General features: G+C 41.3%; 1 protein-coding gene across 2 annotated transcripts in view; it reads left to right on the top strand.

Moving 5' to 3' along the window:
- Nucleotides 1–14,527, top strand: part of LOC134527889 (RNA-binding protein 5-like) — a 200,435-nt gene that overhangs the window by 57,903 nt on the left and 128,005 nt on the right. For both annotated transcript variants that reach the window (XM_063360892.1, XM_063360891.1), the window contains exons 5-6: nt 1,721–1,823; nt 1,909–1,978. In XM_063360892.1, coding sequence (XP_063216962.1) covers nt 1,721–1,823; nt 1,909–1,978 — 173 coding nt within the window. The remainder of the gene's footprint in view (nt 1–1,720; nt 1,824–1,908; nt 1,979–14,527) is intronic.

The raw sequence follows: 14,527 nt of genomic DNA, 5'->3' as shown, positions 1-14,527 counted from the left end.
TACTCATAGTTATAAGTTATGTGTTTATTACATAGCAAAAAATAATAAATGGATTTCTCTTTTATAGCGATAAATAACCTCCATTTTCCACAATGTATCAAGCAGCAAATTTTATGTGTTGATAATTTGTATTATTCAAATGGCTTTCATAATACAATAGTAGAACAAACTTTTTTATTAAGAACTTTACTAATAACCTCTCAAATTGTTTATTTGGTAACTGTATTTACTTTCACTCACAAAAATATCAGTGTGTTTATTTTATATTGGTCTCAAGAAAAATACCAATATTATGGCCAACCACTTTAGTAATTATCACTTTATCATGATGCCTAAATTATTCAATAGCATTTGTACCTCTACTTTGCGAAATTTTACTGATAACCAACAAACATTGCTGGTGTTTCAACCAAGCACAATATCACAGGTATGAATTTTTAGAGTAACATTGTTACTACAAATTTATCGACTTTTACTGTCATCCACAAACAAATTTATATATGTATTTGTCAACTCACTTCATGAACCTTTACTGTCGACTAAATAATGTCAATGATATTCCAACACAAAACACCTAGAGAAATTTCTTCGTAAACTTGGGTGAGTTCACTCGGTTATTTCAAAAATATGTACATTTGCTTTCAACTTCGTAACACATTGCTTTAGCCGATTACAACTGTGCAGTGGAATAAAATAATAGCCAAAATAATAGCCTAGAGACCGTTACCAACATTTCAACTGATGGTCACACCATTTACAAAAATTAGGCATACTTCATTAAAAAATAATGTACAGCTTGTTATGAAAGTTAATTTGCACAGCATCGGGCAAACCAAAATGCTCATTAAAAAATTAAAAAAGTACTAAAAAAATTATACAACTGTACAGTATCTTCAAATATTCCAGGACGCAAGTTCCGTTAAAAAACTTAGTCAACTTTCAATTTAAGCACTGACGACTGATTTTAAATGATCATATATTAACTCTTCTTTCTTTCATCAGCTGAATGGTTATCTCATAAAATGACGGAGATAACTGATAACTGCGTCAGGCCAGTAGAAGCGCAATTATTCATATGTATGGTTTATTGATGTGTAAAATATTAAATGTAGGATACATGCTTCTTATATTTGAGTCAAATGGACAGCTTCAATTTAAATTTTCATGTCAATAAAGGATTGTGGTTTTCTGGTTTTGGTCATTTGGCAGCTTTTTTTGTTAGAAATGTGCTACCAAAACCAGCAGTATTTGCCTGCAGCGTCTTTTAGTTAGTCAATGCAGCTGGAGAAACAGTCTTTGGCAAGAGAAAATTAATTAAAATATCATTACGGCTTTCATGTTACCAAATACCAGTTTGAGTTGATGAGAATACGTGGATATTTGTTAGACATAAAAACATTTTTATTTGATGTGTTTTGTTTATATTATGTGTTAATATTTCTAGCAAAAAACATTCTACAGTGTTCCAATTGTGATACTTTAATTGAAAACAATTGACTTGAGTACTACAATGTGTAGATATGTATGTTTCTTAGGAGTGTATAATTGGCTTATTTCTAAAAAATATAATCTATGATAACGAGAAAACGAAGAAAAAAGTTTAGTATGAGGTTTATAAGATCTCTACATTATATACTTGGTAATATGATGATATTTGAGGAATGGTTTCGTGCTTGCCTGATGTGAAATGTTAGTAATTTATTCCGTTGCTTTGTGCCAGTCACAGCTCTCACATCGACTCTAAGGCGGAGGACTACCGGACGCAGACGCCGTCCAACACTGTGATCATACGAGGGCTCGCCCAGCACATCACTGAACACGATGTATGTACACTGCTCTTTGTGCTTGGTAGCTGCTTCTGCTCCACACACACACACCTACCATACACGTACGTCACTGTTCTTTCAGATTAAAGAAGATATCATCAAATGCGGTTTGATGCCAAAAGACATACGGCTGATCAGAAGAAAGGATACAGGTAGGTGATCCATCTCTTGACTTAAGTACGGTCGTACATGTTTGTGCTATGATTACTTTGATCATATTAAAAATGGAATGATGTTTAGGCTTCTGTGAATCATGTTTTTTAATTTTATTAGAATATAAAATTATTCACCAACAGTGAATATTTTTCAAATGAAATTTAAACATACAATGGAACTTTTTTTTCAAACTTCACAGATATTTAAGAGTAATTGATGTAAAATAAGTAAAATAAAAATAGAGAAATATATGGAACCATAATAGAGTAGTATAAATTGCAAGAAAATAAAAACTTGAAACAGTAAAATGTTAGTTTTGATAATAATTTTTGTAATCCAACTAATTTTATACTAAAAAATAGGGTATTTTTAATAATTTTGATTTATAATCAAACAAAACAATTCTAATATGTTTCAATAAATCTTTCAGCATTATTTATCTTAATTTTTTTCACTTTGTGTATAAAATAATTAAAAAATTGTTCTTTTTGAATTTTTCGTTGGATATCATATATATATATATATTTTTTCTTTCTAATCCTTGCAAGACCCCTATTGAATTTCTCAAGAGAAGACTTGTTTGGTTGGTGACAGTTAGGTCTGTTGGGTTTTTAGTATTACAGCTGTAATATATGTTTTCCACAATGTTTAAAAAGGAACTATCATTTTATTTTATTCCTGTGTTATTTCTATTTGGCATAAGTTCCTCTGATGGGGTGGCAAGACTGAATGATGTAATTATGAATAAAGTAAGAAGCTATTTTTGAGCTTTCCAGTAGCCAAGCTATATTATGATGGGCTGACTGTTTGAAGCCGCACTGTGCGCCTATACCTCTAATGAGATGAGAGTCATAAAGAGGTCTTCCCTGCAGGGCTGCAGCCATTTCTGCCTTTGGGGATGTCCCTTCTTGCCCAGAGCAGGGTGTGAATTTCACGTGATAAAATTCATTAAGGTTAAACATTATAATTGAGCTAGAAAAATTTAAGTTCAGTCTCACACATCATAATGGTTATGTTGGTTATGTTTTCTTCTTGTAATGTCATTGTTTTTACAGTTATTAAAGAGATAATTCTACAAGTTACCGTATTTACTCGCATATAGGTCGCCATCGCAGATAGGTCGCACCCATAATTTGAGGTCTTGAATTTGGTATTTAAGATTCCCCCCATATAGGTCGCACCGGTAATTCATTACACATACGCATTGCACCACAGTAAAAAAAATTAAAAAAAGGGCCGCAAATTGATGGAAATTTACCGTCAATAGCGCGCCGTGCTCGGAGAAAGGTCATTGTACTCGATCAGCTGCTGTTACGGTGCGCCGGCTGGCTCTCTTTGTTCACTGAGCTGCGCATGCGCAGTATAACTCACTCAACGCTCCGCCCAGACTCGTGACATTCCATCAGCAGCCAGCCAATAGATGCTAGCTTAGCGGAAAAAAATATAAGCTCCACCTACCGTGTACCAGTTTTGTCCAGTACCAATACCAGTTTATTGGTATACGCACCAGTTTTCTCGCTGCTGTGACGTGTTCAAGTTTACGTTCATCTTGATGTCTTGATACCAATAATTAATTAATTACGATCCCCAGAAATAAATTATTAGTTTAAAAAATATGCGTCAACTGTACAATACTTCCGAAATTATAAAATACGTATAAACAGTTACCAAGACTCCGCTCATTTTATCTTGTGAAGTTTGTCTCGTACCAGTATTTCGGCTAAGTTGTGACATAAATACAGTATCAGAACTTAACAATCAGCCACGTTTATACATTCGTGAGTTTACGTTTTTCCCTCGTGTATTTTAGATTGTCTCCTGCTATAATTACTCGAACTTTTACACGCCTAGGCTTAAATTATTACATGTTTAGAAATAAAAGCAACTTTTCATGTTATAAAATATGTATATTTTGCTATTTAAAATGTTCATTGCCGACTATAAACGTTACGTTTTTCACGATGTTTTTAGGCCTACTAGCTAATCTTATCTACTCTTAAAGTACCCACAGTATTTTCTGGTTGTTTATGGTTGTTACGTGACGTAAATAGCGGGATGGATTCGATTTTTGAGACGTAATTTGCGTGAAAGTATTGTATTGGACTAAATGGGAACTAAACGGGACCTAAAGTATATAGTGCAAATAACGGGAAAACGTAAATAACGGTAACGTAAACAAGGGGTTTCGCTGTATGTGTACATTGTAAATAAATTTGCCTATACAGTAAGTCCTCTATTTAGGTCGTACCGATTTACGTCGTTTCGGATTAACGTCGCTAATGTTTGAGTACTCATGTATCAATTTAAGTTGTCGCCGATTCACAATAACGTCGTTTACAATGACCGTAAATCTTTATTTTAACCAAAAAACCGTATATAATTCGTTTATAATTCTTTGTTTCCTTCGGTAGTTAATTTATGTTATGTAGCGTAAGCTACACGTTCACCGCCTTATCTTATCATACATCATGAGGGACGCTTCCTGCTCAATGCTGCTCTCCGCGCGGTGATGCAATACTACCAGCCCGCCCGCTCGGCCACCCTTGTATCTCGCACGTAGAAGTGTTATCTACTTCCCGCAACGACACAGCATTTTCTCCTACCCCTTTTCGTCCAACTCCTTGGCACTTCAGTAGAGGTGTAAAAGTAACTAAAAAAGTGTACACTGACACATACCACAATGTACGTTTACTAAAGCGAGTATCCCAGACCCCTCCCATATAGTCGTGATATTTTCCAACCTGCAGGGGAGGAGCATACGGCTATCAATCAGCATAAATAGAATATATCTTGGTGTAAGGGTAACTTTGCAATAAGGGATGACCACTAGTCTACTCATATACAAGAGAGATTTCAAGTATCTTTTTAATAGATCCCAACTCATCAAAAGGGAGGTATATAAACTTAAGATATACATAAGTATTCCATGAATACAAAAGTTTACAACACGTTAAGCTAAACAGTACAATATTGAGTAGAGCGTGACCGTAGTCGTCAAACCGTGTCTCTTACAATATGTGTTCGCTACACGGGCGAAAAGTCTTATATGTCAAACAGTACTACCTTAAGGTTAACATTGAATACTTAATTCTACTCCTAATTTCGTACACGCGCGTGTGGGGCGTATAATTTAGTTCGGTTATACAACAGTGGTTACAGACTTTAAACTTACGTACGTAAATATTACTAGTGTCACAGAAACATGTCTTTAATTACTTCTAACAACGTATATATTGGAACAGTGTTTCTGGACATAAGCAGGGGTTGGGCGCATCGCGCACATTTTCATAGTGAGCCTAAGCGGACAATATAAGGAAGCGAGGTGCGTTCTACGTTAAGTATACGAGAGACGCAACAGAAGGAAACCCGATAGTGCAAAATGTACATATCCTCCTAAGACGGGAGCGGGCCGGATTCCCGGCCATGGGCGGCGCCGAGGACAAGAACTAGTATAAATGAAAAAAGAAAAATTTAGAATTTTGAACGTGGCGGCCAAACGTAAGCGAAGGGGAATTCAAGCCACTACACACCAACACTCACCCACCCATGACCGGTGACCGGAGCAACACCCGCGACAAACTATTCGCACTAGAACTATGTACTATCTAAGAACGAGGCAAGCGCGCCCAGCCCCTTTATACTCTAAGGAAATTACTCCGGCGTAAGAACACACACATGCATAGTTACAAGCGACAAGCAAAATCCTTCCGCGCACCACAAGTGCCTAGAGAGGGGACACGTTGACGTCAACACTGGAGGGAGAAAAGGAGGGGTAATACTCCGCTCAAGGGACGGCGCACTCACAGGTGAAAGAAAACAAAAAAAAACATCACGTAATTAATAAGATATGACGGAAGCAGTGCGCCTCAGCACACTGCAACCACCCTCGCTTAAGGGAGAACACACCCCTGACGAAACAAGTGCTGGAAGGTGTAGACTTCGGCAATCGCAGACATGCAGGCGGCCAAATGGTGGGGGGGGGGGGGGGGGGGTACGATGATCTTGAAGAAGACTTCCCGTGCCCGCATCTTGTTTAAGGGCGCATGCGGCAAACTAGCGCACTGTGCTCCTTCCTTCGAGACGATTGCGTTCCGAACAATGCCGTGGCTCCCAGTGTTAGCGCAGTCAACGACTCAGAGCATGTAGTTGTTGAGTCGGGTATCAGAGTTGTCAATATACTCGCCACGCCTCACACCGTTGACGAGAGATTCAATGTGAGGAGCACGTGCGGTGCATCGATGGGGGAGTAGCAACTGACTCACCCCAAAGGCGCGTCTTCAAGCGTCCGAAGTTCCAGCATCCGGGACCACCAGTAGTAAGCGGCGGCGATGGCGGGCACGGTACTGCGAAGACTGTGGCAAGGGGAAGGGGGGGGGGGGGAAAGCGGCGAAGCGTGGATCTCAGGCGGTGACGTACGAGGGGGGGGCGGGCCCGGCCCTCCCGTAGCACGTCGGCTAAGGTGATCGGCGATGACAAGTCGAAGCGATGGCTGGGGGGGGGGGGGGGGGGGGAACGAAGCGAAGCACACGCGAATTGAGTCGGAGTATCGGAAGGGGGGAAAGAGAACTTCATTGTTCTGGCGCATAAGCGGAACACTAATACACAATCTTTAAGAGAAATCAACAATATTTTACTGCCATATTCATAAATATAAATAATAAACTCTAAAAAGATACAGAAGATACACCAAAGTTGTTTCACAACTCTAACGCACATAAGCCACCAACAAGTATACATTAAAAAAGGATTATAACCCCACATGCCAACCACAAAACCAAGCGTACGTAATAGATTACAAAATTACAAGATTACCAAAAGAAATTTTTGGAACACGCGCGTGTACTATCCTATAAACGATTTATTGTTAAGCATGATACGCTTTTAAATGGCTAACGTGGCTTTTCCTCAGACGCCCTCGTGTGCCGGGTTTTGCCAGGAGCACCGTGTTGGCCCCCAGAAACCTAGAGATCCTATACGGGCCGACGAAGGGGGGGATAAACTTAGAGCCCAGCTTCCCAATCTTTGAGGGGAGCGCAAAATTGCGTACCAAAACAAGGTCGCCTACTTGAAAATCGCTCGGATGTCTGCCAGTATTGTACGCATCGGAAACCCGTTCCCTGGCCCTTTGCAAATTAATTGCCACGGAATCTACGATAGCTTCGAGCGCTGAAGGGTCCCAAGCCTCATCTACGGGAGGGAGTCCCCAGATATTAAGGAGAGGGTGAGCGAAACTGCGGCCCAAAAACGGGACAGAGGGGGGGAACCCAGTGGCAGAATGAACAGCACTATTGAGGCCTATCGAAATAAATTCGATGTCTCGGTCCCATAGAGTCTGGTCTTCTCTGTAATAAGCTGTGAACACGCTTTTTAGGACTTTATTCACCCTTTCGGACATATTCCCCTGGGGGAAGTAAGCGCTGGAGTGAACAGGCTTCATGGCCCACTCCATGTACATGGCTTGCCATTCCGCTGAGCGGAAATAAGAAGCGTTGTCCGACACGATGATAGCGGGGGCTCCCAGTATCTGCCAGACTCGCGTCCGAAGAGCGCGAGTTATCGTAGCCGCTTTGAAATTCCGTAGAGGTAGTAGGATAATGAATTTTGAAAAAATATCAACTAGAACTAATAGGCAATTGTTCCCCAGCGTAGACCGGGTTAACGGCCCGAATATATCGACGTGCACGGTGTGCCAGGGGGCCACGGGAGGGTCAGCGGCATACATCCCTATTTTCCCACAAGAGGGGGGTTTGGAAACCTGACAATCATGGCACGCGCGCACGTATTGACGTACGTCGCCGCGTATATTGGGCCAGGCAAAATGAGCGGAAATTTTTTGAAACGTTTTCGAGATGCCGAAGTGACTGCCCAGGAAAGAGCCGTGAAAGTATTTAAGGATCAGGGGGCGTAGTGAAACAGGTACTAACATTTTACGCGCTCGTCCCGACTTCCCTGTGTAAAAGACGACACCGTTTTCAAAAACATAGGGTACGTTGGCGCCGGCACTAATTTGGCGACGAATGTCACTACAAAAAGGATCCGTAGACTGTTGCTCTTTAACATTAACGTAGGATTCCGGAAAGATTCTACTTGTATTCACGTGAGCCTCGACAAGTGGGCTAGTGAGCTTATCGTCCTCCGAAAGGTGGGTATCAACAGAAAATTCTTCCGGATTGAACATCCGTGATAACGAGTCAGCGACTACGTTATCAGTTCCTTTTACGTGTCGGATAACGAAATCGAATCGGGATAGGCGGAGGATCCACCGGCCCAACTTACCCAGTTGGTTGGGGTGGTTAAACAACCATTTAAGGGCCTGGTTGTCCGTATACAGGTCGAATTCGGACCCTTCGAGGTAGGAGTGAAACTTCTCTACGCCGAAGAGGCACCCAAGGGCCTCCTTCTCGTATGTACCGAGCCGTTTCTCCCCATCTGACAAAGTTCGGCTGGCGTAGGCAATGGGTCTGAAGGAACCGGCGATTTCGTGACTAAGCACCGCGCCCAAAGCTAGAGAAGAAGCGTCCACATGTAGAGAAAATCTTTTATCAAAATCGGGTAGAATGAGGACTGGGGGACTCGCTATGACTGCCTTTAATTTATTGAAAGCAGTATCACAATCCTCTGACCATGTGAAGGGGACGTGTTTCTTCCGAAGCGAATTCAGGGGCGCGCACAGTCGCGCAAAATTGGGTATAAAGCGCGAATAGTACCCCAATAATCCCAAAAAACGCTGCAGGCCCTTCAAATTCCGGGGGCGCGGGAAGTTTACTACCGGGGATACCTTGTCCGGATCCATCAACAACGTACCCTCGGCAACCACATACCCCAAGAACTTGACGGACTTTTGCGCCAGCGAAATTTTTTCGGGATTGACGGTGAGGCCTGCACCGCGCAATCGCAAAAAAACCTCGCGCAAATGATGCATATGTTCACCAAAGGAATTGCTATAGATGATGATGTCATCGATATAGTTGAAGGCAAAAACCATTTTAACGTCTCGCAGAATGTGGTCGAGAACCCGGCTAAGAGCCTGACTACCAAACTTTACTCCCATGGGTATTCTTTTATATTCGTACTGGCCCCAAGGGGTGGAAAAGGCCGTGTAGGGTCTGCAAGAAGGGTCTAAGAGGCACTGGTGGAAGCTATTGTTGAGGTCGATAACGGAAAAAATTTTGCTCTTTCCCAATTGTTGTAGGGCCATTTCTACGGTGGGCAAACCAAAATTATCGTTAATTATTTTCCTATTTAAGGGAATAAAATTATGAACAATGCGGTAGTCTACGCCTTTTTTCTTAACCTTTAAAAAGGTAGGGGTGCTGTAGTTGGAAGTTGAAGGAGCTATGACGTCGGCTTTCAAAAGTTTGTCAAGAATTTCTCTCATTTTAGTCATCAATATGGGGTTAGGCTTAAAAAATTTAGACTTAACGGGTTCCAGGTCTTTCAAATAGAACTTGTACGGCTGCAAGTCACATTTTCCAATTCTTTTCGTAAGGACATCCGGGAACTCCATACGGAGATCCTGCAAAATCTTATCCTCCGCGTTATCAGGCGTAACTTGATCGCTTTGAAGCACATAATTACGCGAAAGGGTTTTCGAGCACAAGGGCACGTCGAAAAGGAGTTCGAAACCAAAATTGATTTTACGGTTGGCAACATCCACCCTGGCTCGCGTTCTCCCTAAAAAATCCAATCCCAAAATCATTGGAAGGGAAACGTTAGGCACAATCAAAAAAGAATGCCGCCATGAAAACCTATCTATTTTAAGATGCAGATTTAGAAGAGACGTAGCATGAAGCAATTTGTTATCAGCCAAGCAAATACTTGTGCGAGCGTGTTCGCTAATAGAAAAATGCCTCGAATGGACGTGTTGTCGGAGTTGTTCAACGAACTTATCACTGACTAAAGAGTGAGTAGCCCCCGAGTCTACGAGCGCCAAAATAGAAAATCCAAAAAGGAACACATTAGCAAAGAGCAGGGAATTTTGCACCGAGAAGTTACCGTCAGCACTGGGGCCGCAACGCATCCCTACACGCGCGGTCCTCCGGCGTTTCCCGGACATTGGTCACGAAAGTGGCCGGGGCTGCGGCAGCGGAAACAAAGACGCTGGCTAACGTCACGAACGGGTTCAGTGCAATCAGACATGAGGTGTCCGTATCTCGTGCAATTACTGCACCGATAACGGCCGCTGCGGGGCGCCGGCCCATTAGATTCCATAGGTGGAGCAGAAGCGGCCATGCGCTGCGTGACGGGTGCACTTACACTCGCCGCGTGAGTTGCGCGAGTTACACTGGGGCTTCGCGGATTCAGGTCTCTCGCGCGAAATACTTGTCCTGCGGATGCAAGGTCCCCAGACGGAACCACGGCGCGCCTACTCAACCCGGGCGCACTGGGAAATTCTTTCGCATAACATTCATGCGCTACAAGTCTGTTTTGAATTTCTACGCTCCAAGCGCGCAGCTCCAACATGGTGGTGGGGACTGAGAGCATCGAACCATGTTGCAGAGTAGACGGAGATACATTCCCTAAAATGATTTCCACTAATCTTTCCTCCGGGAGTCCGAGATCTAGCGCTTCTGCGAAAAGACTAACAGAGTTTATGAAGTCTGAAAGTGACTCGTGGGGCCGCTGAAAACGGTAAACGAATTTGCGTTTACACGTTTCCAGTACTCTGGGCGGGCAAACCAATTTTAAAACATTTGCCTTAAAGACGTCAAAGGAAGAGCCGGCGGTGATAGCTTCACTGAGAAGCGAAACGTACGCGTCGCTACACTTACTCAAATAGGCTTTGAGAAAATCGGCCTCGCTCACCAGCTTCAGGTTATATATCCTGCTAGCTTCCGCTAATTGCATTATAACCGCGTCCGGGACATTTCCCTCTAAGCGCGGCAGGGCCTTAAGCGCAGACAGGAATATCTTTTGACTAAATACGGGCGCGGCTCTGGGTTCAGGTGCTACGCTGACAGGAGGGTGTAGCGCGGCGGCTGCGGTTTCCCGCACGTGAGCAATTACACGTATGCGCAACTCACGTACGGTCTCGGATTCCCCAACTTCCAGCCCGTGATCACCCAAGTAATCCAACAAATCTTCTCTACGCAAAGTGTAAACCCACCCGACGGCGGGGGCGGCTGAGGAACTGGCCATTACACTACCTATCTAGTGGTCACCTGTTAAGCTAATGTTACGTTGCTGCTCACCAAGTCAGCAGAGTGGCGCAGGTTGAAACATACCACGATGTACGTTTACTAAAGCGAGTATCCCAGACCCCTCCCATATAGTCGTGATATTTTCCAACCTGCAGGGGAGGAGCATACGGCTATCAATCAGCATAAATAGAATATATCTTGGTGTAAGGGTAACTTTGCAATAAGGGATGACCACTAGTCTACTCATATACAAGAGAGATTTCAAGTATCTTTTTAATAGATCCCAACTCATCAAAAGGGAGGTATATAAACTTAAGATATACATAAGTATTCCATGAATACAAAAGTTTACAACACGTTAAGCTAAACAGTACAATATTGAGTAGAGCGTGACCATAGTCGTCAAACCGTGTCTCTTACAATATGTGTTCGCTACACGGGCGAAAAGTCTTATATGTCAAACAGTACTACCTTAAGGTTAACATTGAATACTTAATTCTACTCCTAATTTCGTACACGCACGTGTGGGGCGTATAATTTAGTTCGGTTATACAACAGTGGTTACAGACTTTAAACTTACGTACGTAAATATTACTAGTGTCACAGAAACATGTCTTTAATTACTTCTAACAACGTATATATTGGAACAGTGTTTCTGGACATAAGCAGGGGTTGGGCGCATCGCGCACATTTTCATAGTGAGCCTAAGCGGACAATATAAGGAAGCGAGGTGCGTTCTACGTTAAGTATACGAGAGACGCAACAGAAGGAAACCCGATAGTGCAAAATGTACATATCCTCCTAAGACGGGAGCGGGCCGGATTCCCGGCCATGGGCGGCGCCGAGGACAAGAACTAGTATAAATGAAAAAAGAAAAATTTAGAATTTTGAACGTGGCGGCCAAACGTAAGCGAAGGGGAATTCAAGCCACTACACACCAACACTCACCCACCCATGACCGGTGACCGGAGCAACACCCGCGACAAACTATTCGCACTAGAACTATGTACTATCTAAGAACGAGGCGAGCGCGCCCAGCCCCTTTATACTCTAAGGAAATTAGTCCGGCGTAAGAACACACACATGCATAGTTACAAGCGACAAGCAAAATCCTTCCGCGCACCACAAGTGCCTAGAGAGGGGACACGTTGACGTCAACACTGGAGGGAGAAAAGGAGGGGTAATACTCCGCTCAAGGGACGGCGCACTCACAGGTGAAAGAAAACAAAAAAAAACATCACGTAATTAATAAGATATGACGGAAGCAGTGCGCCTCAGCACACTGCAACACGTATGTATTCGTTACTATAACAATTAGTACTCATTACTTTCGTATCGTTACTCGTTACTTCTGATACCGCATAACATGCTATGTTATGTAACAGCAACGAATCGAGTCGTATTTTGTACGCGTACAGTATGACGTCGCGTAAATAATAATAAATTGAATATAAACAATTAAAAGTATTTGATAATTAACAGCTTTTGTTAACCAAGAAACAATAAAATCTCATTAGAGCAGCTTTATTATAATATCTCTTTTAAGATAAGAACAAAAAACGTGAAAATACGCGATAATATAAAACAAAAACATACATATTTTTAATTTGTAAAAAATACTTTCTTACGTTGTTTCTGTTACAATCTCAAACTTTGTCTACACACACAATACCTTTAATAAATAGTAAAAAACTTGGACGACGAATTTCCAAATTATACTTTTCTTAATAAACAAACATCGTTCTTTGTAACGAATAAGCGCGCGCATGCGTAAAACATACGAAAAATGCGAGTAACAAAATGCATTCGTGTGTAACGTTTCGTTACTCGTTACTAGATGCCGCACCCGTTACTCAGTAACGAATACATACGGTTTGCTACAGCTCTACACTTCAGTTGCTATGATATCATTGAGTTGGCCGGAGTTTTAAACGTGCCGTTGTTAACTTTATCGTGATTAAATGCGTTTGTAGTAGGCCTACAGTATCAGCTCACTGCAATTTATGATTTTTTCTTCATAAGATGTCTTCCAAACGACTATATATCTGTTTTTATATTTCAATCAATAAAGGTAATAAAGCAGCTGGTTAAATGACCATTCTATAAAGCTGAGAAGTACTAGTTGGACTTGTTTCCCACGCTGTCGGTTGTAATTTGCTGATAAAATTGCCCGTTGTCACGTCTGTATGCCAGCGCTTCCGGCCGACCTTGGGCCGTGGTCGGCCGGTGGCATGAAACATGGCTTATTTTGCGTCGTTTCTATTTACGTCGCGGTTTTCAGGAACGTAACCCCGACGTAAACCGAGGAATTACTGTACCTATAAAAACTTCTTTTTCGCATTTTAGATAAAGTTTAGGAGTTGTACAATAAATTATAATAAATTTGACAGAATATCTATTAAAAAGAAGTAATGACATTTTTCTTTCTACTCTTGTTATTTCCACCCCTTTGCAGTAAAAATTTGTAATATAAAAATCACTTTAGACAAAAGTTTCCAACAATATTTAAAAAGTTGAACAAAAATAAACATTAATTCAATAGAGTACATGGTAGGGAAGTTTTATTTATTTTCTTATTTGAACCCCAGATTTTTTCAAACCCCTTGCAGTAGTAGTTCATCTAATAAAAAATTGTTTCAGACAAAAGTTTTAGATAAAAATTTTAATATGTACGACAATTTGAACAAATTTGATGGTGTGCCTACAAAGGCAGTTAAGATATTTTTTGTCTTGCAACCTTTGTTTTTTCAACCCCTTGCAGTTATGGTTGGTTGTATCAAAAACTTATTCAGACAAAATATTTTAGTATTACTCCTACGAGATATAATATGTTCAAACAGATGTGATATTGTCCATATTATGGGAGTCAAAGCAAATTTTTTGTTTGGTCGGATAATGCCCATTAACGAACTCGGTTGAGATTTTCCACTATTAGATTTTATGTATCAGTTTGGAAGTTATAAGTGAAAAATGGCAGCAGTTATCATGCCCACATGATTTTTTTTATTAAGTTCATGATGGTTTTGGGGTCTATGGACCATGAAACAAAAGAATTATATAAAAATTTTACAGAAGTAGTACTATGGTAAAGGCTACAATAGGTAGTATTTCTTTGAAAGCTACCTAATAAATACAATAAATACAAAATAATGGCATGACAATACAATAAAAAACAGAATACAATGATGATACTAAACAGGTAATTTTTTCAACAGAATGCAAAACAAAGAAGCACAGGCAAGCCCAGTGATCTGATAAAACAGATATTTTGGACACTGCAACGGTGACAGCAGACAACAGTTGCGTGACAAAACAGATAATATGGACATCACGATGACAGCACAGACAAGCACTGTAGGCTTCCTAGGTTGCAAACTGTTGTGTCTAGGAAGCTTACAATTTGTA

The sequence above is a fragment of the Bacillus rossius genome, chromosome 1 (assembly GCF_032445375.1).
Source record: "Bacillus rossius redtenbacheri isolate Brsri chromosome 1, Brsri_v3, whole genome shotgun sequence".
Classification (NCBI taxonomy): domain Eukaryota; kingdom Metazoa; phylum Arthropoda; class Insecta; order Phasmatodea; family Bacillidae; genus Bacillus; species Bacillus rossius.
Note: the sequence above shows the minus strand (reverse complement) of the source record. Positions and strands in the feature narration are given on the sequence as shown.